Here is a 15914-nt window from a genome sequence, read left to right on the forward strand (position 1 = left end):
GATGCTCAGATTTATATCCTCAGACTCTATAGATCAAATCTTCACTTTTTCATTGAGCGGAACGAATACGAATTTCAATTTTGATTATTGGTAACCAAAGCCCGTCAAACTCACCTTTTGCAGCTTCTGGCGCTGCAGGAACTACCGAACCCTTTCCACCACTAGACGCATCGGATCCCGATTCCACTGCGGCCAATCCGGTGCTTTGATACTCGGCGCTTTTCTCACCAGAGCTGATTTTGGCCTGAAAAGTGACTTGCAGTTATATGAAAGAGAATTTTCAATTACATAACTTCACCTATGTATCAAAATTAACATTTTGTTCCACTATACTGCAGAAACATTGCGGTACATAATGATTTTGTTTCTTCTGTGACTCCACCTGATGAACAATACGGCTTTCACTAGTACGTATCTAGAGCAAAGCACAATATTTATCAACAGTAGTTAGAAAACGAATGATTTAGAAACCTTAAGACCTCAAATTTAACTCTCCAAATTCCATTTCATCCTTTATACAATGCAATCGGTATAACCAGAAGCAAAAAGTCATTTCAGACAAAATTGTTTTCATATAATGGAAACTTCATAGTCACAGTAGTCTGTAACAATTTTTCCATTGGCTGTCCTAAGAACAAAAACTTTTCAACTTTATCTGCATCGTGGTTTCGAGCTAAACGAGGCCCAAATTGGAAGCATTTGGTTACTAAAATTACACAGAAACAAAAAAGTTTCCTTTGAGTAAACTAGAGCCACAGACGTTTTGTTGAATATCACTTTAAAAGCAGTACTACGTTATGTTTTGTACAATGCAAACTCGAAAAAACCAGTTGAAGAGCTTGTAAATTTTAAAATCCTAGTATCCTATTTTTAGTATCCATTTATTTAAAAAAAATCCAATCAAGAAAGACAAAGTGACAAAAGAACTCACTTCTGTAAGAGTCGAAAATGTCGTCAACCTACTAAATGCACCAGGAGTCAATTATTGCATGAAAGTCTCGGGCTCTTTCATTCAATGATTGAACCCAGTTCATTGAAAAAACAATGTAAAACCTATGTAAATAAATATGTTATAAGCTGAGCAAAAGCGTCAAGAGCGGAAACCGTTATAATGCTGCCAAAACCATTCAAACTCCTCGAAAAATTTTAAACATAAACCCACTAACGTAAAAATGCTCACGAATGACAGGGGGCGCAAACCTTTAGAGTCGGAATCCGTCACCTCGAATCTCCGAATCCGGCCTTGCTCTCAACTCTCGCTTTTGATCGCAGATGCAAATTTTACAGATTACAGACGGGAAAAATCGGTGAAGAGTATGTAAAGATGCCAAATATCGAGCTTGAGATAATCCTAAAACATTCCACCAGGGCGACTTTTGGATTTTACGGCTCTCATACTCCACAGAGACAAAGTGAGACACGCCAAAGATGTAAAAATAGTAACTGAAAAAATATTGAAGGAGTGGTCGATGGAAAATAAAAAATCCTTTGTTCAACCTTATGAGATGCAATCAATTCTCAAGCGTAGCTGTCAGAACTCGAAAGAGCATACCTGAGGAGAAACCTGAGGAGCGTTTGCTAAAATAGTTTGAGGAGGGAACATCACAAATGCAACAAAATTCGTTACAGATAAAACAACGAGTGTTCATAAGCCTCTTGATTTAACAGACCGAAAAACGGTAACAAAAATTCTGCCAGAAAAGCACCCGAAAGCCTCACGATTATGTGAGGCTGCATTCAACATATCAGAACTTCCTCTTCTAGAACAATTAAATATAACCAGTACAGCACTACAGTTCAGAAACAAGCCCGGAAACTTTTTACTTGTCAGGACCCTCTGGATCAGACGCCAACCATTGGTTTGATGCGTTAATTAGGTTTCAGCTCGAAAGCTCCAGATTGGGAGAACTAGCTTCTCAGCTTGGTAAAAATGATCGCAAACGGAATTGTTTAATGGCGTAAAAGCCTTGTTCTCATGTCGACTTACCGCATTGGACAAACAGACCAATCGGCATTGGTAAAACTTTGCAAAGATTACTCAGTAAAGCATTAGCTGATTTGACTGCCGATGACTTGGCGTATGCGTTTGGATAAGAGTTTGCAGTGGAGTGTCATATGGAAACGATTCATGAGACTTCCAGAATCATTTGATAAAATTTCCTCTAATGGTTTTGATCTGTTGCTGCTCGACCCAAAAAATTCAACCAATTCTATAAAGAGAAGTTCCTCGCTACTAAACGCTATAATACTTTGGTGTAGACCTTAAATTTTTCTGTACAATAGCTAAAACGGAAGCTCTAAAATTCTGCTGAGCAATACCGATGTCTATTCCCAGCAAAGAAGGGACAACTCAAGGCGACCCTCTTTCAATGCTTTTTTATGGTGTTGCTCTATTGATGTAAAATAAAAAAAACGGCACAACCCGACAGAACACACAGTTTTTATGAAGATGACGCCACTGCTTGCGCAAAGTTCGGTGACTTAAAACAATGGTTTGGACAATTAGTTGATGAGGGGGCTACTAACCTTATCCAAAAAAGAGCTTGCTTATTGTTCATCCAGGCTATTTGGATGAAGCCAAGCGCTGCCTTGAGCAAACATTATTGAAAATCGTAACCGGCAAACGTTATTTATCTTGGAGGCTTCAATGGCGATGAAACCAACTTGAAAGAATTTGTTCACAAGGTAAAAAAAATTGGCAGGCTAGGATTCAAATTTTTAGCGCTGCAGCCAATTTCTGTCCTCAAGAGAGGTTCTCAGTGTTCATTAAATCAGTTCTGACTAGCAGAACTTTCTGCTAAGATTTGTTCCAGGATTCAATGAATATTGAAACCACTAGAAGATTCAATAGAGAACAATTTTATGCAACTATAACCAATATTTCAATGTGAGCAATCCCAAACGAAGCCGATTCTGTTTATCTGCTAAAAATGGGGGTTTAGGTATTCTAAATCCAGTAGCAAAAGCGAGTGAGCAATTTGAAATGTCCAAGAAAACAACCTTCTTGATTTCGGATTCTATTTTGAGAGGAACGAAATTGGACATCGACGCACACAAAACTCACGTTCGGAGCAGCAAACAAAATTTAATAAATTCAAACAAAACATTTAATACAAATACGGTTAAATTCATTAATACATACAATGGTTCGTTAGAACAAGCATGCACGTCACACAGGAACAAAATGGAGTGCAATTGCAAAACAGGAAAGTGTCAGAGAGAGAGAGAGAGAGAGAGAGAGAGAAGAGAGAGAGAGAGACCACTTTATTTTATCGAAGATCGAATTCCAGGATTCAACGACGTTAAGATACGGTTTACCCTAAAAAATCTCCCTGTAGAATGTGACGGCTGTGGTGAAGATTTCCATGTTCAGTATGCCCTGACCTGCAAAAATTAGGCCTGGTTACAAAAAAAAAGAAAAACGGAAAGAGACATATAGGGAGACTTAATGTGCCTTGCATGGACTTACACTTAAAAAAGCCATTAATTCGTGACCATTCAGAGAATCAGAAAGCTTGCTTTAAGAGCCGATCCTCTCGAGAGGGGTCTGGAGCCAGCAAGAAGCTGCTTCGTTTGTTAATCGTGTCACAGGCATAGAGGCACAACCTTACAGCAAGAGAAAACCAGAGGATGTGCGGGAAAGCTGCGCTGACGAAAAATAAAATTAAATTCCGAGGCGTGCCAAGAAAAACATATCGGTTTTACTCCGTTAATTTTCAGTGTTGATGATTTGACGGTCAGAGAAAGAGAAACGACTTGCCGACAGATTTGGTTCTGAATGGGACAAACAATAAAGCATTATCATGAACTGGGTCAAGCTAAGATTGCATTTTGCAATCTTAAGGGAGTCAAATCTGTATATAAGAGGAACTAGATCTAAATGGAGATCGTTTCGTTAAAATGGAGCTTCCATACATGAAGAAAAAATCTCTTGAAGTTCTAGTACTAATCGGCTAAAAGTTATCAAATATGCTGAGTTCAGCTGCTTGAAATTATGGAGAGAAATTTAGTTCACGCGAAACGCAGAAAGTCAACGGAGTAAAAATCACTCGAGAACTCAAAAGGGCAAAGCAATAATTTTGCGTTGAAAAAGACACGTTTACATTAATTGATTCCCTTCAAGGAGCCTAAATGGGACTAAGAAGTTCAATAGTGGTCTTCAAATAACATTAGAGGTTAAGATATACCACTATTAAGATTTAAATTAAAAAATGGCACCAGTTTCGGCGCACTTTTCAGTTGACTTTTAGAATTAAATTTCCACCAACTGAGTTCAGCTGCCTGAAATTGTGATTGAGAGAGAATTTTAGATCACGCAAAACGCAAAAAGTCATGGGCGTAAAAGTCACTCGAAAAGTCAAAACCGGCAAGCAAAAACTTTGCATAAAAAATACATATGTTTACAATTGCCATGAACTTCGTTCAAGAGAATTTAATCATCATCATTACCGAAGACAGCAATTCAAATTATGCTTATTTTCAAATCAAAATTCTCACAGTAATATAGCCTGATAATGATTCAACTAGGGTGATTTTTATTAAAGTACAATTAGAGTCTACAATCTCAACGTAAATCTCAATTTAATCTCAATGGCACAAAACTGATCCTTCTTGTTCAATACTCGTTCCGAGAACTTTCTAGAAGCAGACTCATAACATACCGTGGAATCCGATTGTAAAAGTAATCGTAATGAGGTAAGTCATGTACTCTCAGACATCTATTTTACGATTGAACTAAGATGCTTAATAGGGTGTTTAGTCGATAAAATTATTCGCGCGTACATTAACAGAAGTAACAACTGAAGTAAACACCCTTTAAGTTCCGAGAACTTTCTAGAAGCAGACTCATAACATACCGTGGAATCCGATTGTAAAAGTAATCGTAATGAGGTAAGTCATGTACTCTCAGACATCTATTTTACTATTGACCTAAGATGCTTCATAGGGTGTTTAGTCGATAAAATTATTCGCGCGTACATTAACAGAAGTAACAACTGAAGTAAACACCCTTTAATAAGTTCCGAGAACTTTCTAGAAGCAGACTCATAACATACCGTGGAATCCGATTGTAAAAGTAATCGTAATGAGGTGAGTCATGTACTCTCAAACATCTATTTTACGATTGACCTAAGAACCTATATGGAAAGCAGTTAAAAAAATGACGTCACATATAAAAACTCAGCTGCCAAGTGGTTAAAGTCACCGAAAAGTTGAACTTTAATTTCTGCGCGTGTGACCAAATGATTGTAGCAAAAATCGAGAAGCGGAAAAATTAAAACCACGAGACCAATAATAGCCTTGAAATGGTTTCGCGGCTATTAATAAAAATATTTAAAATCGAATGTATTTCTTAAAAAACTACTGCTATATAGAGCCTGCGATTGACATTGACTTAAGCAATGGCATAATACTGATCTTTCTTGTTCAATTATCGTTCCGATAACTTTCTAGAAGCAAACTCAAAGCATACCGTGGAATCCGAATGGGAAGCTGGTTGTTTGCCTCCTTGTCCGTATTGCGCAACACTAGCACTTGGAGGCTGCATTGCTGTTGCTCCTCCCATTGCTCCCTGAGGCACACCACTGGCAGATGGAGCCGCATGAGAGGGCGAGGGAGGACCGGCTTGCTGCATCATAGCACCCGGATGGGGCTGTTTTGACATCATCATCTGCTGTTGATAGTACCTGTTATAAGACAAACTTCACTTAATCAACTATTGACTCTCCAGGTTAGCGGGTGCATATTGCTGGCAATCCCCAGGTGCACTTTCCATTTTACATCTAACGTGCTCTGGGTGCCGGCAAAACGTACGAATGCGCATAAACGGGAATGGTATCATTTTAAGCGTATCCAGTCAATGATGAGCAAAGAGATTCCAGGTCATGCAATGGTCTGTGTTGAAGGTGAATAAGAGTTTAGTCGATAAAATTATTCGCGCGTACATTAATAGAAGTAACAATTGAAGTAAACACCCTTTAATAAGTCTACGACTCTTACGCTGGTTAAAAAAAGTTCATTTTTTTCCCGGTATTACTTCATAAGTAATACTTTTTTGGGTAATACAAAATATTCATAGGTTAGCTTCAACAGGACCATTTCAAACCAGCTGGTAACTGATAAATGAATATTAGAAAAACACTTCTTTAATCAAAAGGGAAGCCGGTTGTTCAATAAGTTTGAACAAACGGTTGTTCAATAACTTCGAGAGGGCGATAACAACCCTGTGGTAGTTATTAATCAATTCTGATCGCGATGATAACAGTTGCGTATCTTAAGCCACACTGCAGCTGATTAGACTATTTTTTCCGCCAGCCTTCATATTGGAACAGTGGCATTAAAAGAGGGTCCGAAAGAGTCCAATACCAAAGCAGAATTTCGCCGGTAAGTTATGCAACTGTTGTTATCGCAACGAGAAACCATTAGATTCGAATAAATATGGCCAACCTGTGCTGTTGGTATTGCTGATGTTGATGCTGCTGCATCTGAGCATGTCTGTAAAACTTCAGCAAACTATGATACTTTGGATCGTCAGTCATTCCTCGCTCCTGCATTTGAGTCAAGGCCGTAAACATTCCTTGCAAGTCATTAGGTGAATATTGACGATAGGGTCCATAGCCCATCGCCTGTGGGGGAGGCGCGGACGGATGGCCTTGCTGGTAGTATCCGGGTGGAACAGCTCCACCGGGAGGTGGCCCTCGTTGTTGAGGTGGGGGTGGAGCATTAGCCAAAGAAGTAGGTGGTCCACTCCCACTTGGAGGCATTCCATGTCTCATTGTACTTCCGTCGCTTTGATTATAGGATCCAACATTCTGTGGTGGTGTATTGTACATTGCGCCACTTTGTCCCGGTTGCTGTCCAGAAGCTGCTGCTTGATTCTGACCCGGTGGCGCTTGATGGTAATACTGTTGATTTTGCGAGTACCCACCTGGTCCTTGTGGAGGGTACCCGGCAGGGTTCGGTCTTTGACCAACGTAGGAAATTGGGGGCTGACCTTGCAAGTGAGGGGCAGCTCCACTGGAATAGGGTGCAGAGGGTGGCATCTGTTGATGGTATCCAGAATGATGCATGTATTGCTGAGGCTGAGATGATCCAGGATAAGCAGCCCCTTGTCCAGGTTGCCCTGACGAATATCCCACAGGTGGCCCTCGATTAGGAGTTTGCATTCCTGGATGTTGCGACGCAGAACCCTGGTGTGGTTGCGGCTGTCCCTGCTGATACCCCGAATACATAGCTGCACCTTGACCTTGCGGTTGTTGTTGAGGGTGATGCTGATTTGCGGGAGCTTGTTGGTTTGCAGGCGGGGGAGTTGGAGCAGGACCACTGCTAGTCGAAGATGGAGCCGGTGAAAACGGGGCCGGACTTCCGGTGGCAGCGACATTCGGAGACTGAGACGGGGGTCTTTGCTGTTGTTGCTGCATCATTGTCTGATGGTGGTATTGGATCTGTTGGGATGCCATAGTCTGTTGCTGAGGAGGTTGTTGCTGAGCAGGAGATCCTGGTCCTTGTTGACCTTGAGGACCACCTTGGTACCCCTGCGGTCCACCTTGATTTGGCTGCATGTAACCTTGTGATTGTTGCTGTTGCAAATGCTGCTGGGGTTGTGGTGCATGTTGAACTTGCGGTTGTTGCTGGGAATAATTTGGATTCGAGTGATTGTAATCTGTGCCTTGTCCTCCCATATGCGAAGGTGGTGCACCTTGATTAGGCGGATAACCAGACATTTTCTGAAAACCAACTCCAAATGAATACGCACTGCACGATAAACTGAAGTTAAACTCCATCATAAACAAATAGCTTTAAAAGTGTTAATCGTGAAGTAGGATCGAGGCTAAAAGGTTCAACATTTTTAATCAACCACGATTGTACCAAACTAAGATTTTCTGAATTTAATGATTGTTTATCCGAAGAAAGTTAACAGTTGAAAATAGAGTTGAAAAGAATGTAAGAACAATTTTAAATTTGTCAATGCGAAAATGAACATTATGCAAGTTTGATCATTAAACTAAAAAGTAGGAACAAAACTATTTTAATCGATTCATGTCAGAGCAAAAGCACCAGATTAATAGTAATAATAATAGTAATAATAATGGTCATACATCAGGTATAGCGAGAGGCGTCATTAATGCATGTTTGCAATTACAAATCATTAAATCAGACAGGCGGACAGACAGACTGGCTACGAGGACAGGAGGGGAGCTAAGAAGTAGTAGCTATGCGAGAAAGAAAGAGAGAGTAGAGTGGTAACAAAAGTAACAAGAGAGGCGACGACTAATCGACACAGTTGACTACTGACTGAGCAACAAACAAACAAACAAACAAAAACACAGAAAAGAGAAGGGGAAGGAAGCTAACTAACTCAGACTAACTGTACTTTCTACCTATCGACTAATGAATGATAACAACAACAACAGTAATTACTTACTTACAGCAGCAGCCGTACTAGAGTACAAGAGTAATGTTACATAAACAACTGTATGGATGGAACGGAGGAGGAGGCAGAAACATGAGGAGCATAATGGAAAGCGCGATGGGGTGGGGGAGGGAAGGGGGGAGGGGAGGGGAGGGAGCATCAATAAGAATGAGCGTGGTTAAGTAACGAAAACTAAAAGCAACGCAAACTACTTTACTTATCAACAGGAAGCTTTTCTCTGACTTCTAAAGCGCAAATGTGTATAAAATACTGTTGGCTCCTTGATGGTGTATAACAAGTCTTACATAGCCACCAACAAAATCTATTCCATTCTTACCACAAGCTAACAATATTACTTCTCTCCAGAAAATATGTGTTGAGCACCTAACAGTTGAACAAATTGCTAATAGCGTGTGAAAACTTGGCCGCCATAGCTGAACCCACAAGAATTGATTGGTGTCTGTACCATTGACGCCAAAACCATCACCAGCCAATTTTAATATAAAAACATGAAAACTTACTTCAGCGAGCTACTAAAAAAATATCACGGGAACAAATTGGACTAATCTTTTTCAGCAATTTATAACAAGGCAAAGGTTTTTTTTATGTCTACTCTTTATGTCAAAAGGGAATTTTTTATATCTACTCTTTATATCTTACTACAATCTTTTTTGAACACTGTTCTTAGAAACATCAATCTAAAGGCCAGAGCCAAGGAATGTATAGATTCCATGCTCGAGATATAGCACTCCTAAATTTTCGAGAACAAACTGCTCAGAAAATCCTCCGCAGTTTGGATAACTGAATATGCTTTTCTATCCAAAATGAGTAAATGTGTTGTTAATTTGGAAGCCATTATTAGGTTGTAGGAAAACCAAAATTTATTCGATTCAATTTTCGTATTTTTATTTTCTACATCTAGAAACCACGTTCCATTATAATTTCAATCAATATATTATATTCCCTAATAAATATTTTTAGACGCAGAGTGTGATTTTAAACCAAGAAATTTGTGATAGTCAGCAAACATAGCTACATCTCTAACTCCTCTGATCTGGGGCTATGACTTGAAGAGTAAAATATTTCTTCAAGAGCCTCAATATGAACCAGCGATCGAGTTAATATCCTCTTTCATTGTTCGCAATAGACCTTAATTGGATAGTGTAAAGAAACTACTTCCAGAGAAAACAATTTTGTGTTCAAGAGTGTAAATGATTGTGCTATTCCTATTGGAAAGAGCTCGAGCGAGGTGGTGATGGGTGGGGTTAAATAGAAGGATACAAAAGTTATCTCAAGCATCAGAAGATGACCAAATATTAACAAGCTAGAACTGTTTTTTTTTTCAAGTTTTCACGCGCAAGCAAAAGTACACACATTTAATTTGAAGAGGAAACATAACGAATGTCAGGAAAAGTGGGATGCATTTGAGGAGCTACCACTGTAACTGAGATTGTTAGACTTTATGGAAGTTAGTAAAACTGATTGAGACTGCACTGATTTATTCTCTTCATCAATATCATCATCGTCGTCATCATTATCAAGTTTGTGATCTGAAGCTGAGAACACGTCTGTGGGCGATAACGACGTCGATTGAATAGGAGCTACAGGTGAAACCGCAGTTATATTAGCCGACGAGTAGATATTCGCGGGTGGCTTCTTGTAAGTCAAATGAGCGACCCCCCTCGTGTGATCGTAGGTGCCCGCACATACGAACAGATTGTCGGGGTAGGTGCCTTTGGCTTGGGCGGCTTTGTAGATGTTGTGGTTGTGGTCAGCGTACTCTTTATCATCTAACACCTCCACTTTGTGTGATATTGTTTGAATGTCAAGCTCGTCCGAGTGTGAGCTTCTCAGCAGCGCATTCTTGAACATAGAAAATAATCACATAATACACCACAAAAATCATTTATGACGAACTGATTAAAAACAAAGCCGGCCGACTGCCGGAATAGCTGCGAAACAGAATTGCGTGCCGTAAAGTAGATATAAACTGATACAGAAATGAGTTGTTATGAGATATAATTTCTAAATAAGAGCAATTTAGGTCCCGTGCAAAGCAAAAACTCAAGCCGAAAAAAGCGTCAGACGACGAAACAAAAAACAGCAAAACAAGTCATGATCGACCACCCACAGACTTGAATGATCTAATGACTTGAGAAATATCATCTTTACAGCTACATGAAACTAAGACAGACAACAAAGCCCATTACCCAGAGAACATCTAGAAGCAAATAAAATCTTAACTTTAAAAGATCTACTGTTTTAAAAATCACTGAAAATTGAAATACTTTATGGCAATTTTGACACCATGCATCTTTAGAATAAGCACACAACAGAACAACCTTGTACAAATAAATGACTGGCAAACAGAAAACAAGAAATTGGCAAAAAACTTGCATCAGAGCAAGGAAACAACGTAAATAAATTAAAAAATTCTTGAAACACAGCATACAGTAAAATTAGAAGTTAAAGCACATCCGTTGGCAGTTCTAATGGGAGAAAAGGACATAATATGAATACAAACGACGGCAAGATTCACCAATAAACAAACATTTCGGGTACTAACATCTCACTCAGCAAAAACGTTAGCTGAAACTTGGCAGAGCAAATAAATCGAGCAAAACTTTGGCGCAACAGAATTTCAACAAAAACTGTAAAGCTTGAGACAGAGCGATAAGACCACAAGAAAAGCACCAAAAAATATGCAAAACTAAAAAAAAAACATATTTTTTGGAGAGGAATATTGTCAAAATCATTAAAAAAATATTGCTATTAACTCAAGCAACTAATCCGACTCACCTGTCTCAGTACCACCCTAATAATACTAGCATAAACTCGAAAACTCAAGAACAGTTTTTGAGGCAATTAGAAAAAGTCGCAGAAAGCATGAGCTATAAACTGAAAAACCATTTCTATACACAGCTGTCAATGCGGATATTGTGTGACGAAAAAGCATTAGCTGCCCATTGGCGAGTTTAAGCAAATGCAAAAATGCTCAATTAGAATACATATGAATCTAACGAATAGCACTCAAGCGTAAAACTGAAAAAAAATGAGATCACCACACGAAAATCCAAGTTCAGTTCAAACAAAAATCATGTTTCAAAACTAATCGCTTTTTCGGTCCCTTCACTACTCCATTATGATTAAAACTACCATTCTAATTTGACTTCTCACTGACTTCAAAAAGCCGAACAAAGAACAGGTTAAAATTAGCAAAACAATCCGGAATTGACAGGAAAAATGTATCATATTAAAAGCACGCAAGAGAAGAAATATTCAAACCAGAAGGCAACTGGACGCACGAGAGGAAAAATCCCTTCAAAAACTTGTTCAAACGTCAATTGCACTTTAGAGGTAGTTTGAACAAAATTGCGCTTCAAACCTTCTCACTTTTCGCTCAAAAGAATCCTTCTTGCTTACGCTTTTTGTTTGTTTTTCGACATCGGTTAAAATCAATTTCTAACCTTTGGCAGTTTTCGATCCCCTCCCTGTTTCGTTTCCTCCATTCTGTAGTACCAGCTCACTTTAACCACACACTCTCCGGTCGAAGTTTCAAAGAAGTTGATAACATGACCAATATAGGGTCTACGGGTATTGCCTGTTGACCCAGACACCTGTGCGGCTGAGTTATGGAATGCGACAAAATCTCCCTTGTTGACAACGGCATTCGATTTAGAAATGGAAGAGAAGAAACTTTTGATATTCTTACTGAGTGGTGTTTCTGTCAGACATTTGCGGTCCCATTTCCATATTGAAACCTAAATGTAAACCAAGAAATGGACACATTTTTATCAATAAGCATATTAGTACAGACTATTTGAAACAATTTCCGCACTTCTTGAGAGGTAACTTGGACGTCGATACGTAAATCGCACAAAACCATAACTAGCATTTATTAACATAGCCGTCAGATTGCCGGAATAGCTGCGAAAGAAAAGACCTGCGTGCCGTACAATAGAGACAGAAACAGAGACAGATCTAAATTGAAAAAAATCAAGGCCGCTCAAAAAGCTAGATAAAAACATTCAACGATAAATTAAAAAAAACTTGCTATAATTCATTCCGCAGAAGCCTTTACTAGTGACCTTTACTGCACATATGAGTTCCTTTGACCTTAATCCAATTCAAACCAAACTTAAGTTTTAAAGTGCAGAAGTCATTTTATTGAGTGAGGTAAGTCATTTGTGATCAAAATCTAATCACGCAAAAAACTTTTGCTAATGACGTCACAAGCGCAAACGCTGTTAGTGAAAGGGAGAAGTCATTCAGAAAAATTGACTTTTCAGCTTTGCTGTGTGAACAAATGTAAAACGAAAAAGAGCGTCAGACGACAAAACAAAAAACATAACAGGACGGGTCCTGGCGTCAATTCAAAGAATTTCCGTTGACTAAACACAAAACTAGACCTAAAACGGACCACGATTGCATTAGAAAAACCATTTTGAAAAAATCCGATCCAAAAAATCGAAAAAAACAGTAAAAATTAAAGTTGTCACCGTTTTCTAATTCGGCTTTAAAATTAGATCGAAAAAATTTTACGCCGCAAAACCACTCGCTTTTTCGCTCCACTTCCTCTTTCGGTGTGACCAAAATCACGACTCCAATTTGACTTCAAAAATCATGAAAATGTTTGAACAGATCTTAAAAGACAGCGCCCCAATACAATTCAAATTCTTTGAATTGTAAAAAAAACCAACAGCACAGCAATATAGCTTCGCTCAGCTTACAGCTTCGCAGCTATAATAAAACTCAGGGGCGAAGCCGAGGCTTTGAATAACTTCTAGAGCGCGCCCACAACCGTTGGCAAAAAGCTGCTAAAATTGTAACCATCGTACACTTGAAGACTATTGTAGTTTCAGCAAAATTGAAGGGTATGAAAAGTGAATTGATTGATAGCAACAAACTTTGTTTCAGAAAGAGAGCAACTTAGATCACACAAAAATGAAGAACTCTTGCAGAAACACTCAAAAATGAAGCTTGAAGAAGTCACGCAAGAAGTCAAGAAGTGAAGGAACAAAAACAATGATATTAGACGAAGTAAAAAACATAGGAGGACAAGTCCTGACGTACAATTCAAATAATTTTCATTGACTAAACAAAAAACTAGACCTAGAACGGACTATGAGTGAAATGGCAAAACCATTTCTAAAAAATTATATAAAACATTTAAAAAAAAACAGAAAATCAATGTCAAAATGCCGCATGTGAACAAAAAAACAGTAGCGAGAAATTGAAATTTAGTTCAAACAAAAAACTAGACCTAGAAGAAACTATGAATGGACTCGGAAAGCCATTTAGAAAAAAATCCTACCCAAAAAAACAGTAAAACCACAGTTTTCTCAACTCTTATTTAAAATTAGCGAAAAAACTCACGCCGCAAAACCACTCGCATTATTGCTCCACTCACTTCCTGTTTCGGCGTGACCAAACATAACCGACTAAACGTCGGAAGACTTGCTCTCGAACGACTAGTAGGAGCTCTAATCAGTTGCAGCTTGCTTCAGTCGGAGTGAGGGGACCCTAAATGGGACTAAGAAGTTCAAAAGTGGGCTTCAAATAACCACATTAGAGGTTAACATATACCACTATTAAGATTCAAAGTAAAAAAATGGCACCAGTTTCGTCGCACTTTTCATTTGACTATTAGTATAAAATTGCCGCCAATTGAATTCAGCTGCTTGAAATTGTGATTGAGAGAGAATTTTAGATCACGCGAAACGCAAAAAGTCAAGGAAGTAAAATCACTCGAAAAGTCAAAATTGTCAAGCAAAAATTTTGCATAAAAAGACACACGCGTTTACAATAATTGCTATGAACTTCGTTCAAGAGCAATTAAAAATCACTACTCCAATTTGACACCAAAAATGATGAAAATTTGTGAACAGAGCTTTAAAAAAAAGACAGCGGCCCAATACAATTCAAATTCTTCCAATACAATTCAAATTCTTTGAATTGTAATAGGCACGCTATAATAGCTGGCTGAGAAGATGAGGGCGGCTATTAACAAGCTGCGAACAAAGGTAAAGCGAAACAAATTTTTTTTCGACGAAGTAACAAAACAGGAGCGCTATATTAGCCGGGTGCAAAGATGAGTGCGGCTATTAGAAAACAGACAAGTTTACAATAATTGCCTCTAACTTCGTCCGAGAGCAATTAATCACAGCCTCGCAGAACGATCTTTTCATGTTGAATAACATTGTGCTTATGCAGTGTCCGTAACAATTATACATTAGAAACTAAGCTTTCTATTAAAGTTAAACACAACCTTTGAAAAAAAGAAGTTGATGTTAGACAAGAAAGGAGAATCCTTAGCTTAGCAAAAATTTAGCTTAGCAAGATAACGAGGAGCCCAACCTTCCGTCCTCTGTTGGATTGTGAGCTACCGGGTGAACCCAGAGAGGAAGATACTGCGTTGGGAGAATAGGTTGGGTTGAGAATATTGTAGTCTGTCGGGTTGAACAGGGAGGAGAGTACTCTGACGTCACATAAATTCACTATCGATTCATCTCCATCCTCGAAATCTATCTTCACGGCATGTGGAAGAGTCTTCGTGTTTGAAGCTATAAAAACAGAAGTTACTGCTATTTCTAGGGCATAAGACAACAGCCTATAGCATAGCCAAAGAATGAAACGGGTGTATAATCATCAGTACTTTGTTCAAAAAATTTCACAGCACCGTAGGAAGAAATAGCGCAGCGTGGAGTCTCAGCACAAACTTTGATTTAAAAACGTAAAATTTTAAACGTAACCGACTAACGTAGGGCGGTTGGTTTCGTCAGTAGCTAGCTGCCGCTTAGGGAGGCTACCAATAGCTTAACTGAGGGTGGGGGTAAATATGAGGGGAGGGGAAGCGTGGTGAGGGGTAACGGGTAGAATGAGATGGAGTGGTGTCAAGTGGGGGTGGGGGGGGGGGGGGTCAAATCAGACCCTAAGTCACACCATGAACTTATCTCTTAAGCGGTTTTGGTGAATCGCAAGTGAAAGTTTTAGTGACCGATGAAATCGTACCCTGGGATCTCTAATGAGCTGTAAGGTTCTAGGAGAACTCAATACGCTCTGGGCTTTACCTGTTATCCCGTTTTTCAGGACGAAAAGTCAAAGGGTTAGACGAAGACCACACGACTAATATAATTGCAACAAATTCGTTTGAGAGCAATTAAACATGCACACGGTAATTGCAGCATTGAAGTTCTCTATTAAAAGCTCATTCTAGAAAATTTTCCGTCGATTTTGACCATAGAGTTGATATGAAACTCAGCATTGACTTAGTTTGGGAAAATTGTATATTATTGACTTAGTTTGGGAAAATTGTATATCCAGCCAGATTTGTTTTCAAATATTTCTTAAAATCATCAAAATGACAGTTCAAGTGTTTATTTGAATATCAAAGTTTTAAATTCCACAATCAATTAACCCGTAAATGCTTCCAATTTCTTAGAAAATAAGAATTAGATCTGCCATGTTAACTCTAACGTATTTTAACTAGCGATTTACGGCTGGA

General features: G+C 38.9%; 3 protein-coding genes across 6 annotated transcripts in view; all 3 read right to left on the minus strand.

Moving 5' to 3' along the window:
• Positions 1-8911, minus strand: part of LOC142353318 (SWI/SNF-related matrix-associated actin-dependent regulator of chromatin subfamily A member 2-like) — a 51330-nt gene extending 42419 nt beyond the window's left edge. The window contains exons 1-3 of one of the 3 annotated variants that reach the window (XM_075405549.1): positions 6445-8911; positions 5471-5684; positions 115-244 (exon numbers count right to left, since the gene is read on the minus strand). In XM_075405549.1, coding sequence (XP_075261664.1) covers positions 115-244; positions 5471-5684; positions 6445-7784 — 1684 coding nt within the window. In that variant the 5' untranslated portion in view covers positions 7785-8911. The remainder of the gene's footprint in view (positions 1-114; positions 245-5470; positions 5685-6444) is intronic. The other 2 variants (XM_075405551.1, XM_075405550.1) reach the window with 2 other exon arrangements.
• The window catches only part of LOC142353321 (large ribosomal subunit protein uL4-like), a 152407-nt gene that overhangs the window by 104642 nt on the left and 31851 nt on the right, over positions 1-15914 (minus strand). The gene's annotated exons all lie outside the window — the stretch shown is intronic.
• LOC142353319 (uncharacterized) overlaps positions 9649-15914 on the minus strand; it is a 62197-nt gene continuing 55931 nt past the window's right edge. For both annotated transcript variants that reach the window (XM_075405553.1, XM_075405552.1), the window contains 3 exons: positions 14768-14973; positions 11878-12171; positions 9649-10273 (listed from right to left, as the gene is read on the minus strand). In XM_075405553.1, coding sequence (XP_075261668.1) covers positions 9815-10273; positions 11878-12171; positions 14768-14973 — 959 coding nt within the window. In that variant the 3' untranslated portion in view covers positions 9649-9814. The remainder of the gene's footprint in view (positions 10274-11877; positions 12172-14767; positions 14974-15914) is intronic.

This window comes from Convolutriloba macropyga, chromosome 14 (assembly GCF_964194025.1).
Source record: "Convolutriloba macropyga chromosome 14, txConMacr16.3, whole genome shotgun sequence".
Lineage (NCBI taxonomy): Eukaryota > Metazoa > Xenacoelomorpha > Acoela > Convolutidae > Convolutriloba > Convolutriloba macropyga.